The following is a 14,571-nucleotide window of genomic DNA, read 5'->3' on the forward strand; positions in this document are numbered from 1 at the left end:
CACATGATCGAAAAGAGGAAGTGGAACGTCGAAGTTTACACGCTTATACGTTTTTCATGTCACCACTTTTACTGTTGAGATAAATATATAAGAAACGTCGAGCATATTCTGGTTTAAATATTTTTCCTCCAACTCATTATCTCATGGCGTTTTGAAAGGTGAACAGTCGCAGCAATCAGCTGTGTCTATACCTGTGTTTCCAGGGAACTGTTATGGGAACGGACATGTAAACAGTCCAAGTAAATTCTCAAGGAATGAGCACACAGGAAACGTATTCGACCAGACTCGCTAGTCTGCAATATCTTTCCCTTCATGTTTACTGGCGCATTTGCGTGCATACCTTTCCAATATTAAAAAAAAAATGAAATTACTTTTTCTCGCTTGTCTCGATCCCAAATCAGGAAATCACACCACTGCTGAGCGAATCAGGTAATTTACCTCGAGTAGTTGTTGCACGTCTCAGGTAATGCAATGATTACCGCAATAAAGAAGAGCTCAGGGATTAATTGTTGACCTTGGCAGTATCCATGCCTACTGACAGCAGGGATGGATGTTGCCAGTCTGCTGTTAAGATTCTCAACTTGGTTTCTGATTGTGACTGCTCCCGCTAAAACAATGTGAATAGTGTGCAGAAGTGCTCTGAAAAAAACGAGGGGAGCTGTCATTTATCTTAAGCATGCAAAGATCAACTTTAAGTGTAGTTGAAATCAGCCGTACGTTTTCCGATCGTGACCTTCAGTGGACCCCAAACTTTTCCACAAGATAACATCTTAGAATCACAAACGTAAATAGATGTTTACTGTTGGGGCTGTATGTTATAGAACAACACAGAGTCATATATCTGTGAAGTGGACAGCAAAATCAAACGGTTATTTTTACTAATAAAAATCTGAAAAGTGGCCACGCTAAAGTATTAAATCTCTCGGAGTCACATGCACACTGCACAGTACTGTACAATCACTTTTGACTGCAATTACACCTGCAAGTCGAATTTAAGGTACAGTTAAACATCCCCACAATTTAATTTTTGCTATTTCCGTTTGCAAAATATTTAACGTTATACCTATTGGATTGTACAGACATGGTCTCCAAACAGCAATGTTCAGGTGTTTCTAAACCATAATCACAGCAAATAATCTGTGCATACAACCTAATGTAAAACTGTTTTAAGATTTAAAATATTATTTAAGATAATGGTCTGGTCACACATACAGGTGCATTTCATAAAAAGAATGTCAAGGGAAAGTCCTTTTATTTCTATCATTTGTTTCAAAAAGTGGAACTTGTATGTGATATTAGTTCACTACAAGTGGAACATTCAAGGTCTTGTTTGTTCACATTTGATGATTGTGGTAGAAGGCCACCAAAATAAAAAATCCAGCGTGTCACAAAATGAATTCATATATCATGACAAAGTGCATTCTATGGAGTTCCTAAGTCGTCTAAACGGCTTTCCTATTTTTTTTTTTTAATTCCTTGGATAGTGGCATGATGTCTTAAAAAAAAGATCTCGTAGCCTACTTCACTTTGTCTATGGAGGTTATTTATTTATGTATGTATTTTTTTATTTTTTTATTTATTTAGGTAGGTAGGTAGGTAGGTAGGTAGGTAGGTAGGTAGGTAGGTAGGTAGGTAGGTAGGTAGGTAGGTAGGTAGTTATCATCAAGCTGAGATGTAGCCAATCCAATCCAACTTCACTTCTCAAAAATGGTGGTTAATTGCCATTAATTCAGGAGTTAACGATTACTTGGGCCTAGCTAGGTTCGGAAATTTTTTCTTTAATGAAATAATTTCTGTATTTAATTTTGTATTTACTTTGGTTTTCTTTGTGATGTATTAAGATTGCTTTCATGAGCCAAAACATTTCAATGTTATACTTATGCGAACAAACACTGAAATCACTAATATTTTCCCATTGAACTGTACACATTTTAATTACCCTCATTTTTAGGTCCCACATTGAATCAGCGGGTCACACGTGTGAGCTCAGACATGCAGAAGAATTTGAGTCTTCCTCAGACGTGGCAAATCTGGTATCACAAAATCCTCAATTTGAGGGTGCACTGGCCATTCATCTATTCAAAGCAGGCAGACTTCTGCTAGGTAAATTGTATGTTTTGCTTTCAAGCCATCGTGTTATCCAGTACAAGCATCAAAAAGATCAAGTAAACTGTTTTCTTTCCCAAATCTGCCTGAACAAATCTATGTGTGACCTTCCAAACAGACATCCAAGTACCCTTTGGCATTATCTTTGGTGGAACAGACATCAATGAAGATGTGAAAGTTGAGACGAGACGTGTGGTTATGGCAAAGGTTCTACGTAAAGCACGGTGACATTGCTGAATATTTGTGTTATAGTGAATCTTTGAAACTCTTCATCTTTAGTTTGACATCACACAATATTCTCAGTCGTCAAAAAGGAAGCTAAAAAAAAATGGTGATAAGCATTGCTAACTTTCCTCCTGGGGTTGCAATACAAGTGCCCCGTAAATAATGGATGAGAGAAGCATTCGATGTAGAAGAGGTCATTTTTATTCAGACGTTTAATTCAGTCAGCTCTTATTTTGTTAAGATGTAAACAGATAGATGGTCTGTCATATAAATCTAGTCAGTGGCCTGTGGAAAGTTTGGACATGAGGAAAACAGCTGAATCTTGGCAATTCCCTTCTCGTGCAAAAAAATTAGTTATGATATACAGAAATCTGTTGACCTACTGGTCTCTTAATGAAACTCACTTATGTAAATGCATCCCATTATTCTTGCCTTTTTCCTCATTTTTTTCCTCTGACCTACCTTATTTGTACTTCAAATCAGATTTTCTTGGTCAGCTTTGCAAACGTAGTATTTTCCATTGCTTGTTTTCTTTTCATCTGTTGAAATTGTTGCTTCCTATAGAGGGCTTTAAGGCTAATTTAAGACCATGTATTGTACTGAAATGTTTTCTGCAAGATTGATAGTGATAAGAAAATGTGTTTTTGAACAGGTTTGCTGTTGCATTTACAAAACAACTGAAAGAAGAGGCTGAGCTATATTTGGTAGGGTTTTTACCTTTTTGTATTCCATTACAGCATCGACAGTATTTAAAGTGCAGTAATTGCTTCAATATTTGGTCTGTTGCCTACGAGTCGCTGTTTCCCAACCCGTTACAATTATTTCACTCTTAAGGGGTGATTTATTCATGCACTGAATTATTCACAACTATGTTTACCCTCTGTCCGTATACATCAACTTTCTTGCTCACACAAAGTTACAACTAACATAAATATGTAATTAAAATGAATGCCAGGGATGGTATTTTATTTTGGGATCAAATGTAGACCTTAAGCCGAATCATTTAGTCCATTACAAGCCACTATATAGTGAAAGAAAAATGCTGTTTATTTATTTATTTGCATTTATGGCGCATCAACAAACAGCAGGAGCAACTACTTCAATAAAAATAGCAGAGGGGCTTTTATTGCAAAGAGAATAGGCTGCATACCCCATGCCAATCTGGCATTAAAACAGTATTACATTGTTTTATTTTCCCGATTACATTCTACCAATAAATTGCAGATTGGAGCTTGCGGCATGCTATATCTGTCGTTTAGTGCCAGCAGTAGGTTGACAGGACACACATACACCTTTTGGACTTGATTAAAAAAAAAACATGTGCGCATCCACTGCAATAGCATCCTGTCATTTAATTTTCCATCTACTTTTTATTATGTAGATTCCAATTATCCTACCTACGTATGTCTATCCTTTTAAACGACAAATTCAGTCTGAAAAGCTTGACAGTACACGATAATTGCCTTGTCTGTCATTTATGAAGCAGTTACTGTACTTAGAGATAATCAATGTGTTGTGAAGCAAAATGCAAAATTATGCTCAACTCTTTAGCTGTCTTACTTTAACCTAAATTAATCTGCTTCCTGTGCCCCCAACTCCACCCTATAGCACTCCCAGAGCAGCAAAATCTCGGTCCAGCCACAAGGTAAGCTCTACAACACATTCATGTCAGAGGTGTGACTCACTCAAGTTCTGAATTACTCATCTCATATTCACATTTTTCCTCTGTTATCATGCTTTTACTAATGCTAAGTTGCAGACTTACTTTTCAAATCATACCATAGTGAGTACCTCAGGTCACATGCCAGCTACATAATAAATTATGTATATATATATATAATAACAATATGCATTATTGTTAAAGGTATTGAAACCCAAGCAAAAGAGGATTTCAGCTGGTCTGAATTCTTACGGAGATCAGGTATCACTTTCATTTTTTGTTAAGTCTTTGTACAAAATATATTTTTATAAACTGTTCCCTTCAAGTCATTCAAAATAAACTATTTCTGTGAAGTGAGCTGTTAAGGCACTAACATACAAACAGAAGTGAAGTGCAAGGAGATAGAAAGTTCAATATGTCTGTTTGGGAGCGTTACTGTAAATGTCAGGTGAACGTCTGCAACAATTTGCAGGCTTACAAAAAGAAAAAAAAAAAAAAAATCATTTACTCTGATCGCAAAGAGTCTAAGCCTTCACCCCGTGTGATTGCGTGGTTAGTTGACCATACATACAGTTGGTGTAAATTGTTGTTACTCTAGATTTGCTGCCTCTTCTCCAAAGTCAGCTGGGATAAGGTCAAGGTCAGAAGTGTCTCAGAACAGGAGAAGCCGTAGAAATAGTGTGTCCACTGATGGTCTGATGGAAGTGTCCACTCAGAATCATGATTTTTTTTTTTTTTTTTTTTACACTAATCTGTCACATATAGAATACAGTACATCATAATAGTTCATTAGTTATAAGATATAAATGACTTCCAAAACAGCACAACACTTCTGTTGGTGACAATGTAAATGTTATGAATTTGTGCTTAATACATCTTTAACTGAGCCTTTGCAACATGAGGTCCATCTTGCTACCTCAGTGTTGTGTACAGAGAACACTTGATTAATAGCTCTCCAGCTTTGGGCCATTTGTCACCACCACTTCACAACTGCTGCAAGTCATGCTAATTGCTCTAAGTCTCGTCTCCTTGAAATCCGACTCACAAGTACTACTAAGGATGTACGTATATTGTGACTTTTTTTTTTTCTCCTCGTCATCCTCTAAAATCTACTGCTGTGTTACTTTCACATCACTGATAACATTATTTCTTCATCATTGATTCCTTCGGGGTAAAGTTCCCCATGTGGGAGAAATAAAGGAATATTTTACCTTAAGGATGGGTGGATGGATAAAATGTTCATGACATTATCCTTTGAACTTAGACTACTTGAAGGCGCCAAAGCCTATAAGCATCTAATGTTTAGTTTACCACAAATGTAGAAATGCAACCTGACAGAAATCCATTAGTACACATCTGTATAAAGTTTCAATTCTCATTCTCCATCTGTGGCTCACACGCACGTGCAGCCAGCCAGGCTCACTCCATCGTGTGTTCCTGGATTGGTGTAGCTGTGCATTCATCCATTGCTACGGACATAAATGAATCATTGTTAAATTGACTGAACAAAAGGGGTCTTATTTGAGCCTTCTCTTTTGCAGTCTTGCCTGAATGTGTTATGATGTGTGACATGTTTTCCTGAAGGCACAGATTTAGGAGTTTGGACACCTGCAAGTACTCAGTCCAGGTCCAGGTTAACATACTAAGTGTGTGTTAGTTTGGACGTAAGCACTAAACACTTGTTGATGTGGTTGCTTGCAAGTGGTTCCAATAATTCCAATATGTATATTAACTGTGTGTATTAGTGTCTGACAACTACTGTTTAGAACAAACTAAGTCAGGCGAGACTCACATTATAAGGTCTGGTCTCTTTTTAATAAATCCGTCTGCCCTTTTAATATGCGGGTGCCTGTTTTGTTTGTATGAGAAAATATGCAAGCAGTTCTCTCATGATAGTTTGAAATGCGCATTAGTTAACAACCAAGACACTCAGTTGAGCATGTCTGCAAATTAGAGTATTTTACCTGCTGACAACTGCTGCTTTTTATTATTGCCAAAATTTCTCTCTTGCTATGACATAAAGTGTCATTGTTCAAGTCCTTGCAAACCATATTGCATGGTCAGAGAGCAGGGGAGGGATTAATTTTAGCTGTTCAAGTCAAGACCACTTTCATGCACACACATACCCAATGTAATCTGTTCAAAGGATCAGGGGATTGTTCAATCCCCCAGCCCCCGTCAAAGGCAAACAAACAAAAAACATTTTTGATAGAGCTCAGTGAACCAAAAAGGTGGGGGAGAGGTGGTGCGACTGACATATTTAATGAAATCAACCTTGAAAAAATGAATTCTGACAGGTCACCATTACATTTCCAACGCTTAACCAATACCAACCCCAGTTGATGGAGATGATCATCTTCAAAAACTCTTCCATAAGTTTAGAGACCAGACAATATAGTCACATATTGGATGTCTATTTAACAAAATTACATAGGAATGGTGATGCACTGGTTAGCACGTCCGCCTCACAGTTAGGAGGGTGCGGGTTCGATTCCACCTCCGACCCTCCCCGTGTGGAGTTTGCATGTTCTCCCCGTGCCCGCGTGGGTTTCTCCGGGCATTCCAGTTTCCTCTCACATCCCAAAAACATGCTTGGTAGGTCGATTGAGCACTCCAAATTGCCCCTAGGTGCGAGTGCGGATGGTTGTTCGTCTCTGTGTGCCCTGCGATTGGCTGGCAACCGGTTCAGGGTGTCCCCCGCCTACTGCCCCATGACCGCTGGGATAGGCTCCAGCACGGCCGCGACCCCCGTGGGGACAAAGCGGTACAGAAAATGGATGGACGTATTACAGTTTGTTGTACAGTATGTGTATTTATCATGTATTTGGATTTGCTTTTATTTTTCTGTTTTGCTCTGTCGGCAACCAGTTTGGTTTTGCAAAATGATATCCGTTTCCAACTGCCTTACCTGAATAAAGAAAGGTTGAAAAAAATAACTGTTTATGCACCTAGTTCTGATATTAGAATTTAGATGTTAACCAGATTATATGAGCTTTTGCGTCACACAAATCAATGCAATGACTTCCAAGAGAATGTAGCGCTACACTGAGAATAGGCCCCAGGGATCAGGGTCAATGCCCAGACTCCACGCTGTCACGTTTAGATCCTCTTTAATAGCTTTAAAGAACTGCCTCAGCCTCCTGATCTGGACTTAAAGTGACAGCATGCAGGGGATAGGGGATTTCTCCTGACTGTCATGGTACTTTTAACATATGCATGTTTGTGGTATCATAGTGTGGGTATTTGCAATGTACCCTTGTCATCATCAGAGCAATTATCACTTTCCAAAGTTGATAGGTAGCGATTTATCTATCAGGCTACCTGATTTGAATTTGCAAATTAATGCTCACGTGGGTTTTCTCCAGGCACTCCGGTTTCCTCACACATGCCTAAAACATGCTTGGTAGGCCGATTGAGCACTAGGTTGGCTGGGCGGGCGGACGGACGGATGGATGTTGAAATCAACCAAAACACATCAACTAAGTCATGGAACGACATGCAACTGCAGTACATCCGCCCTGTACTTATTTCTAAGTTGAATAGTAATCGAATAAGTGAAAGATGGTTAAATAAACAGTTTAGTTGGCAAAGTGTTCTATAGTGTGCAGAATTTCTGAACTGTTTTTGCATGACTGTGAAACCAACTCTTTGTATATGTGTAATGTGCATCTGTGTACGTGCATGTGTGCGTGCGTGCGTGTGTGCATGTATGCACGTGCATGTGTGTGTTCGTGCATGCATGTGTTATACCGTAATAATCACACGGTGGGAGAGTTATAAGGATTTATGCCTTTTGAAGGTCAGCTGTTGAACTGTAGTCAGTGGCATTGTTCTGCTGGGTTCTAATCTCTGGATTGCATCCAACCTCGGATGCATTGAGCAAAGAGCTGACTCAGTAGTTTCCTCAAACAATTTGACATCATTACATCTTTTCCAGCAATTTCAAGGCTGCTCTTGACACTGTCACGTGGTGGCTGTGTAGTTATGACTGACAGAGATTAGGCCACAGCCTTTCGATGTCTCCCAATTTCCTTGTTGAGCATTACAGCTCTGATCAGGGAATTGCGCAAACACATTAGTCACTGCTGTCTTATTTTCTTCATGACCTTGGGTGATGCATCACTTTCATTACCTGCCAGTGCTTTGGATGTTCATTATGCAGTGTTTTGTTATTTTAGCACCGTCGTTTTGTGTCTGGCCTTCTTCCAGGTGTAAGTGGTGGGCATGTGGAACGGCTTCATGTCTTCCTCTTGATCTGTGGTCTCAGAAGAGTCAAGGACCCTCTCTATTTAGTGCAGAGTTTTTCAGGTACATCATACATTGAAAATTGCTCGCCCTTGTTTGAATGGAAGACTTCTGGCACCACATTCTTTGAACGTAAGGGAATTGGTTTCATTGCTGACATTTGTAATCATGTTTTCAGAATCACCTAAAGATTTTCTGACTGTTTTAAACCCTACTTGTAGCTAAAACAATGCCCCTATGCATTCAAGACAGTGCTAAATCTATGCTTAAGTATCATTGAATTGTAAATGTATGTCAAACAGCGGCGCACCTCTCCTGACAGCTCATGATGGATTTTCTGAGACTGTTTTATGCACAATTTCTTGAAGCTGTACCTAAGAAATAATCACAGACGCTTTCAAAATCTGATCTCCCAATTTTATTTGAATTAACATCACTGACAGCTAATGGGGTAAAAATGTCTCCACATTTTATTTCAATCTTTTCATATTTCTCTGACAGGGCAACAGAAAAATTAAGGTGTTGTTCCCCACTCCAAATTGCCTTTTTTTTTTCTTCATCTTTCAGAGTGGCATAGTGAGAATCCTCAGAATGTGCTTCTTATCATTGGTCCAAGGGTAAGTACACAGGCTTAAATGTTTTGTGTGATTTTCCCCCCAACGTTTGTCAAGTGTTTGAATCATAACTCTACATATTGTTGCTATCAGCTATCAAACACAGTGCCGGCAGCTGCTAATTGGACATAATGTAGTAGGGATACCTACTTTAACTATTTAGCTGCAATTGTATTCCATGCCGAACATAAATCTTCTTCAAACGGGCTGGGAGTCATTCAGGCATAGTGCCTGTTTAATTCCCTTTTGTGTCAAATTGCCATCTGCTTATTGAATATTTCAGATGAGCGCTTACCTAACTAGTCATGTATACAGTTAGGGCTCTTTTTTTTCAAAGCACGGATGGTTGAGCCTGGATCTGCCCATGCACTGCCATGTGATCTGATATAAATCACCTTTTGCCCTGTCTCACAAATTATTTCTGTCCTTGGTATTGTATTATTCCTTTATGTCAAATGCATCCACCAAGACTTGATGTATATAGTTTTCCAAAACTAATACAATAATGGTAATGTCCTGAATTGTGAAGGCACGAAATCACACATCCACAGAAGGCAGAAGCTACTTAGGCCGCCGTATTTCTCCCCAATTCCGTTTTCTATTGCTCATTGATTTCTCACTGTCTTCATCTTCTCCTGAAGTACTTTGATATGACACCGGTCTTCAGGGGTTCTGTGACTGTTCTCCGTTTTAAAGAGTAGTGTCAAGTAAAAGTTCTGTTTTGCGTCTTGAAAACACTATTAGACATGGCCTAGGGCTTATCCACTGTCTCCTGCTGCAACATTCTCCTCTGTGTCCTCCTTTGATAAAATGATTCAGCTAAAGCAGAGATATATGATTCAACTCGCCACGGCTGAATCACAGTGGAAGGTTGTTTGTTTAGTCTTAGGAGAAATCGAAAGGTATGTACGCATTTTAGTAAAAGAAATATTTGTTTTATGATTCCCACATTTGGACACAATTGCTCTGGGCTCTCGCACTCAAAATAAGTACAGTTAACATGCATAATCGAGAAATCTAAAAAAATAAATAAAAAATAAAAAAGACCCGTGACTGTCAAAATGATACATGCTTTGCTCAAGCTGCCGTGGTGCACCATAAATCCACGGAATGAAAATTCAGGTCACTTTGTCACTGATGACACATCTCACTCCTATGTCACTGCATCACAGTTGTATAAAAAAGAAAAAAAAAAAAAAAAACGTTTTGAGCATGATTCTTTCTTTAAATACAGTATATTTGAATATTCTTCTGGTTTTATGAACTATAATGCAATTCCTGCTGGGACAACCCTAGCTACTTAATTGTAGATTATTGTAGCATACTAAAATGTTAGTTGTATTGTAATTGAATTCAACATGCCGTGTACTGAAATGGAAAAAGCTTGCTTGGCAACATCTTTGACCTAAATTGATATGTGACTTTTTCTGAGGTTAAGCTAATGCACACAAATCCCACATTACAATTAATCAGATTGGCCATCCACCCGACCCTGACCCCAATCTCTGAAAAGACTGGATTTTCAGAAAATGATTTGCTCTCTGTAGAAGTCATTGTGTCATTGTTTATTTTCTCCTCCTTGCATTCTTAATGATAATGAAGTTGATGTTTCTCCCAAGATCGATCCTGTGCTTACTGATGAAGTCGAAGCTGTTGTGAAGAGGTAAGTGGCCATTTAATTTTCACAGTCAGTTGCACACTATATAAAAGACCTTGGGAATTGGGAAACTGCTCAAGAAGCTGCTTTCTTCTTCCGAAACGGTCTAACTGCATATGCAGCAAAACAACCGGTAGAGCTGCATTATCGAATAGGAAGCTAAGTGAATGAATCTCGGGTCCTTTTTCACAGCCTCCCACTTCATGATCTGGCCTGATCTTTGTTTTTGGCCACGGCATGTCTCTACGATAAAGTTTGTGCTCTTTGGTTAGGACTTCACCTGAAGTCAGTGTTTACCTCACAAGTAGTGCAAGTGTGTTTCTTGCCTTAAGCTTACCGCACCATCATTCACGCCTTTGTGAGCCCTGAGTCACGCTAGAACTGAGCTTTGTCACTGCTTCTGCAGGACAGCAGGGGTCTTCTTAGCCCGGGAGAGGAGCCAGCCTGAGCTCCACGCCGCCATGAAAAAGTGCTTTGCTGTGGTCAACAGTTCCATCTCAGAGGGCATGTCAGCAGCTATCTTGGAGGTAAACACCTGATGGCCTCAAGGGTAAACGAAAACATTGTCAAACACTTCACAATGCATAAACAAAAGAAACTAACACGATGATGATCAAGCAAAACTGCCAAATCCACTTTATCTCTTCTAAACACACTTAAGTCAATCCATTGTAGGCTTAAGGTCGGATTACTATTTTTGCGTGTTTGTCTCAACAACCCGCTGAAGGCATGAGCTGACACAGATTCTTAATTCTGAATGAGATTGGAAGTGATTTTCCCCAAAGTACCCGCATCTCATGTACTTGTATTTAGGTATGCTGTTTAAATGTCACATGGTTCTGAATATCCAGCATGACACTTCATAGCCTACATGGAAACATTTATTGGAGGGCAACAAAAAGGCTCTGGTGCACACAATTAAAACTATATATTAGGTTGGAAGAAGCAGGGCAGGATGAGGACAATTGCACAGTTACTTCACACTATTTAATTGTATAACCTAGACAATGTCACTTTTGTGTGACACCCTTGCTTTTAATGCCAGATATGCACTGTGCGGATTTGCATTTTGAGCAACCGTTTAAACTTTCCTTACGCATGTACTTTCTAGGCAGGCAGACTAAAAGCTTAGTGAACTGCCTTGAGGTCACTGCAAAATGCTGCCTCTCACTCAAACAAGCGTATGTGTGACACCCCAGAAATACATTTGATTTCACTGTGTATGACATTTTTGATAACTTTGCTGGCTGCAGCTTTTCCATTACATCTGTCTCGTGAAGATGTATTTTTTTTCCTTGTTAACGGTCACTAGTTGAACCACTGGTTCATCTTGCCCATCTATATGTCTGAACATACCGCACGGGTCCAATAATGAATTTTCTATCCCCCACAGTACTCTTTTAGGCTAGCTAAAATACCAAATTTTGTAGCTCATAATCACAATTAGTGTACAAAACAAATAAAGAATGTGTGCTTTTTACATAATTATCATTAACCTTGGAAGTTTTTTGAGTGGGGGGGTTATAAATGTGCTTGGCCACTTGGCTCTTCACATATTCCACAAAATAGAGCCTTTCCACTAAAACAGAGGACAACTATGTACATGGTGTGGGGTTCCCGCGGGCACCAAGTAGCCCTGAAGGACCACGATAGGTAACGCACAAGCCTGTTCAAGAAAAAAAAATAAACAATAGCGCACAAGTGATGAAACATTGAACAGATATTTATAGAACTAAAGTAATATTACATATAAAGTGATGTACAAATGATATTTGTTAGTCCTAATTATTTTGAGAAATAACATGATCAGTATTGTCACATGAATACAAATTTGTATTTTTTCTATTAAGGTATATGCTGTTCACTGTATAACCATTCCAAGCTGGAGCAAATATCAAAAGCCCAAATTTAAGATTTACAAATCGTTCCCATCGTTCACATACCCATGAGTGAATGAGAGCTTCTGGCTGTAACTGTGTGCCTTAGTCATATATTGCCTTTTGACTCCTTGATAGTAGGAGGTTGATTTTATGGATGAATGTACAAATAATGTTTGTGCAATATTCAGGAGTAAATCTGCTTTTCTGACCCATGTGCGAAATGCCTGTGCTTAACACAAAGCCACAAGTTACAACATATTGTGCTTGGGAGGAAGCGAGCAATGAACTGCGCTGTCTACAATGAGGAGAGAATCTAATTGCTTTGTCCTCTGGCAGGCAATGGATCTGGGGTTACCTGTGGTGGCCAGGGACATTCCAGGAAATAAAGCCGTGGTGCAACATGAGGTCACTGGTCTGCTCTACTCTTCCCCTCAGGTATACAGCAGAAGCACTATCACATGCTCTGATACTATATTTCGCTTGAATGCAGACTAGCTTGATAGACTGCTTTGAATTTATCTTGCAAGACTTTGGCTAAAAAGCAACTCTAGTCATTTCAATTAAGTGTTTACCGCTAACAGGCAAAACTGAACAAAAAGCTACAGTGGCCATCCCACTTAAGTATTTACCGCAAAATTGAAAAACTGTAAATGAGAGTGTACTTTTTGTTGCAAAGATGTGTATCTTACACAGACTGAGAGTCACTTAGCCATTTTAACTGAGTTCATACTTCAATTTGTGTAATTCCGATAGATATTGCAGGTTTGAAAATTAGAGTACTAACACAAGTTAAATGAATTTGAAATAGGAATACAGCAGGGCTTGAGATACTTTCCACCAGCAATGGTAGATTAGTCCTCTCCCTGGATGGTGGCTGGGGGTCGGTCATCGCCTCACGTGAGCAGACATGGGCTGAGCCAGAGTATTTCTCAGTCTGCTGAGCCATTAGGTCCACCAAATGCATTGTGAATACACCATATGTCAAGTAATGGTGCCTTCCCTAAGCATTGATCACGTTTTAATTAGTTTTAATTTTTTTTCCCCTACCCTCCCACCCAGTAGGTCTCTGTGACAGATGGTGGGTAATGATCTTCAAAGTTGCGTTTTTTTCATTCTATTCTTCATAATAAAGTTGGAAATGACAGCCATTATAGAATAAAGCGGGTAAAGTCTATTGGGCTTGATTTGAGCCTGAAGCTACAAATAGCTCCATCCTTTTGAAGTATTTACTTATCAATGCAAATGCTTGATCTGCTTTCTCCTCCCATGTCTTGTAAATGTGGCTTTGTGCTTTAAAAGCCTCTTCAGGGCAACTTCAGCGGCAGGTCTCAAGTGTCTTTTGGCAGTAAATAAGATTTATTTTGCCTTTTATCACTGCCAGGAATTTGTACATCAGTCTCAGAGGCTGTTGTCAGATCATGAGCTGAGAGAGAGAGTGACAAGGAATGGAAAAGCTTACGTGGTGAAACATCACAGCCTAAAACAAGAGAGGGAAACCTACCTGAGGTTGGTGGACACACTGCACTAAGGCCACGTCGCTTAAGTCCTCTTTTCACTTCGGTCATGTCTACACAAACGAGAATATTTTTGTGGGTTTTGGTCTGTTGGGCTTTTCTTGAATCGTTTACATACCTGTTTACATATATTCTTAAACGTTGTTGATGTAGCTGGATTTGGGGATTTTTTATTATTTAAGACTCATAAACTGAAAAGAAAAATATTTAGTTTGTGGATGTATTCCTAATCAATATTGCTGTATTTTACAAGTAAACGTTTTAAACTATAAATTTTGTATTGGTGCTTGGATCCAAAGGGATAACTGAGGCAATACAACTGCAAAATGTTTGCTCAAGTATACATCTGAACTTGCACTATTTGTTTGGATTAAATTCATAAAATGTTGGTGGACTGCATTCTGTCTCTTTATTTGAATTGTAGCACCAGGTCATCATCGTTTAGTATACGCAGCTGTATTTCTGAACAAATGTGAACACCCTGCTCTGTCACAATTATTTATTTGCAAGAGTTTTTTTTTTAAGTATTTTTTATTCACCTGCAAAAGTATTAATTAATCTACAGTTTTACCTTTGACATGACTTGAATTGGGTTGTGTTTCATCTAATAGCACCCCGGATTAAATACATAGGAACATTTTTACACACCAGGAACACATTTTAACGTAAT

The 14,571-nt window shown here is 39.0% G+C and overlaps 1 protein-coding gene across 2 annotated transcripts; it reads left to right on the forward strand.

The window, feature by feature from the left end:
- Positions 1-34: 34 nt before the first annotated feature.
- glt1d1 (glycosyltransferase 1 domain containing 1) lies at positions 35-14,289 on the forward strand. 2 transcript variants are annotated; one of them, XM_088375210.1, is made up of 12 exons: positions 36-429; positions 1,952-2,103; positions 2,225-2,330; positions 2,984-3,035; positions 3,940-3,976; positions 4,196-4,252; positions 8,201-8,299; positions 8,804-8,853; positions 10,470-10,513; positions 10,914-11,034; positions 12,724-12,822; positions 13,769-14,289. In XM_088375210.1, the coding sequence occupies exons 1-12, from the start codon at positions 362-364 to the stop codon at positions 13,913-13,915; spliced, it is 1,032 nt and encodes a 343-aa protein (XP_088231336.1). In that variant the 5' UTR covers positions 36-361; the 3' UTR covers positions 13,916-14,289. The 2 variants fall into 2 exon arrangements, with proteins under 2 accessions (XP_088231337.1, XP_088231336.1); XM_088375211.1 differs by lacking the exon at positions 4,196-4,252 and having other exon boundaries at positions 35-429.
- Positions 14,290-14,571: the final 282 nt, after the last annotated feature.

This window comes from Syngnathus floridae, chromosome 5, assembly GCF_059516105.1.
Source record: "Syngnathus floridae isolate MCC-2025c chromosome 5, RoL_Sflo_1.0, whole genome shotgun sequence".
NCBI classification, from domain to species: Eukaryota; Metazoa; Chordata; class Actinopteri; order Syngnathiformes; family Syngnathidae; genus Syngnathus; species Syngnathus floridae.

Coding starts and splice junctions, on each gene's coding strand:
- glt1d1 (XM_088375210.1), top strand. CDS start 362: ATGAAATTACTTTTTCTCGCTTGTCTCGATCCCAAATCAGGAAATCAC. Junction 2,331..2,983: donor AAGGTTCTACGTAAAGCACG/GTGACATTGCTG, acceptor GTTTTTGAACAG/GTTTGCTGTTGCATTTACAA. Junction 3,977..4,195: donor AATCTCGGTCCAGCCACAAG/GTAAGCTCTACA, acceptor TTATTGTTAAAG/GTATTGAAACCCAAGCAAAA.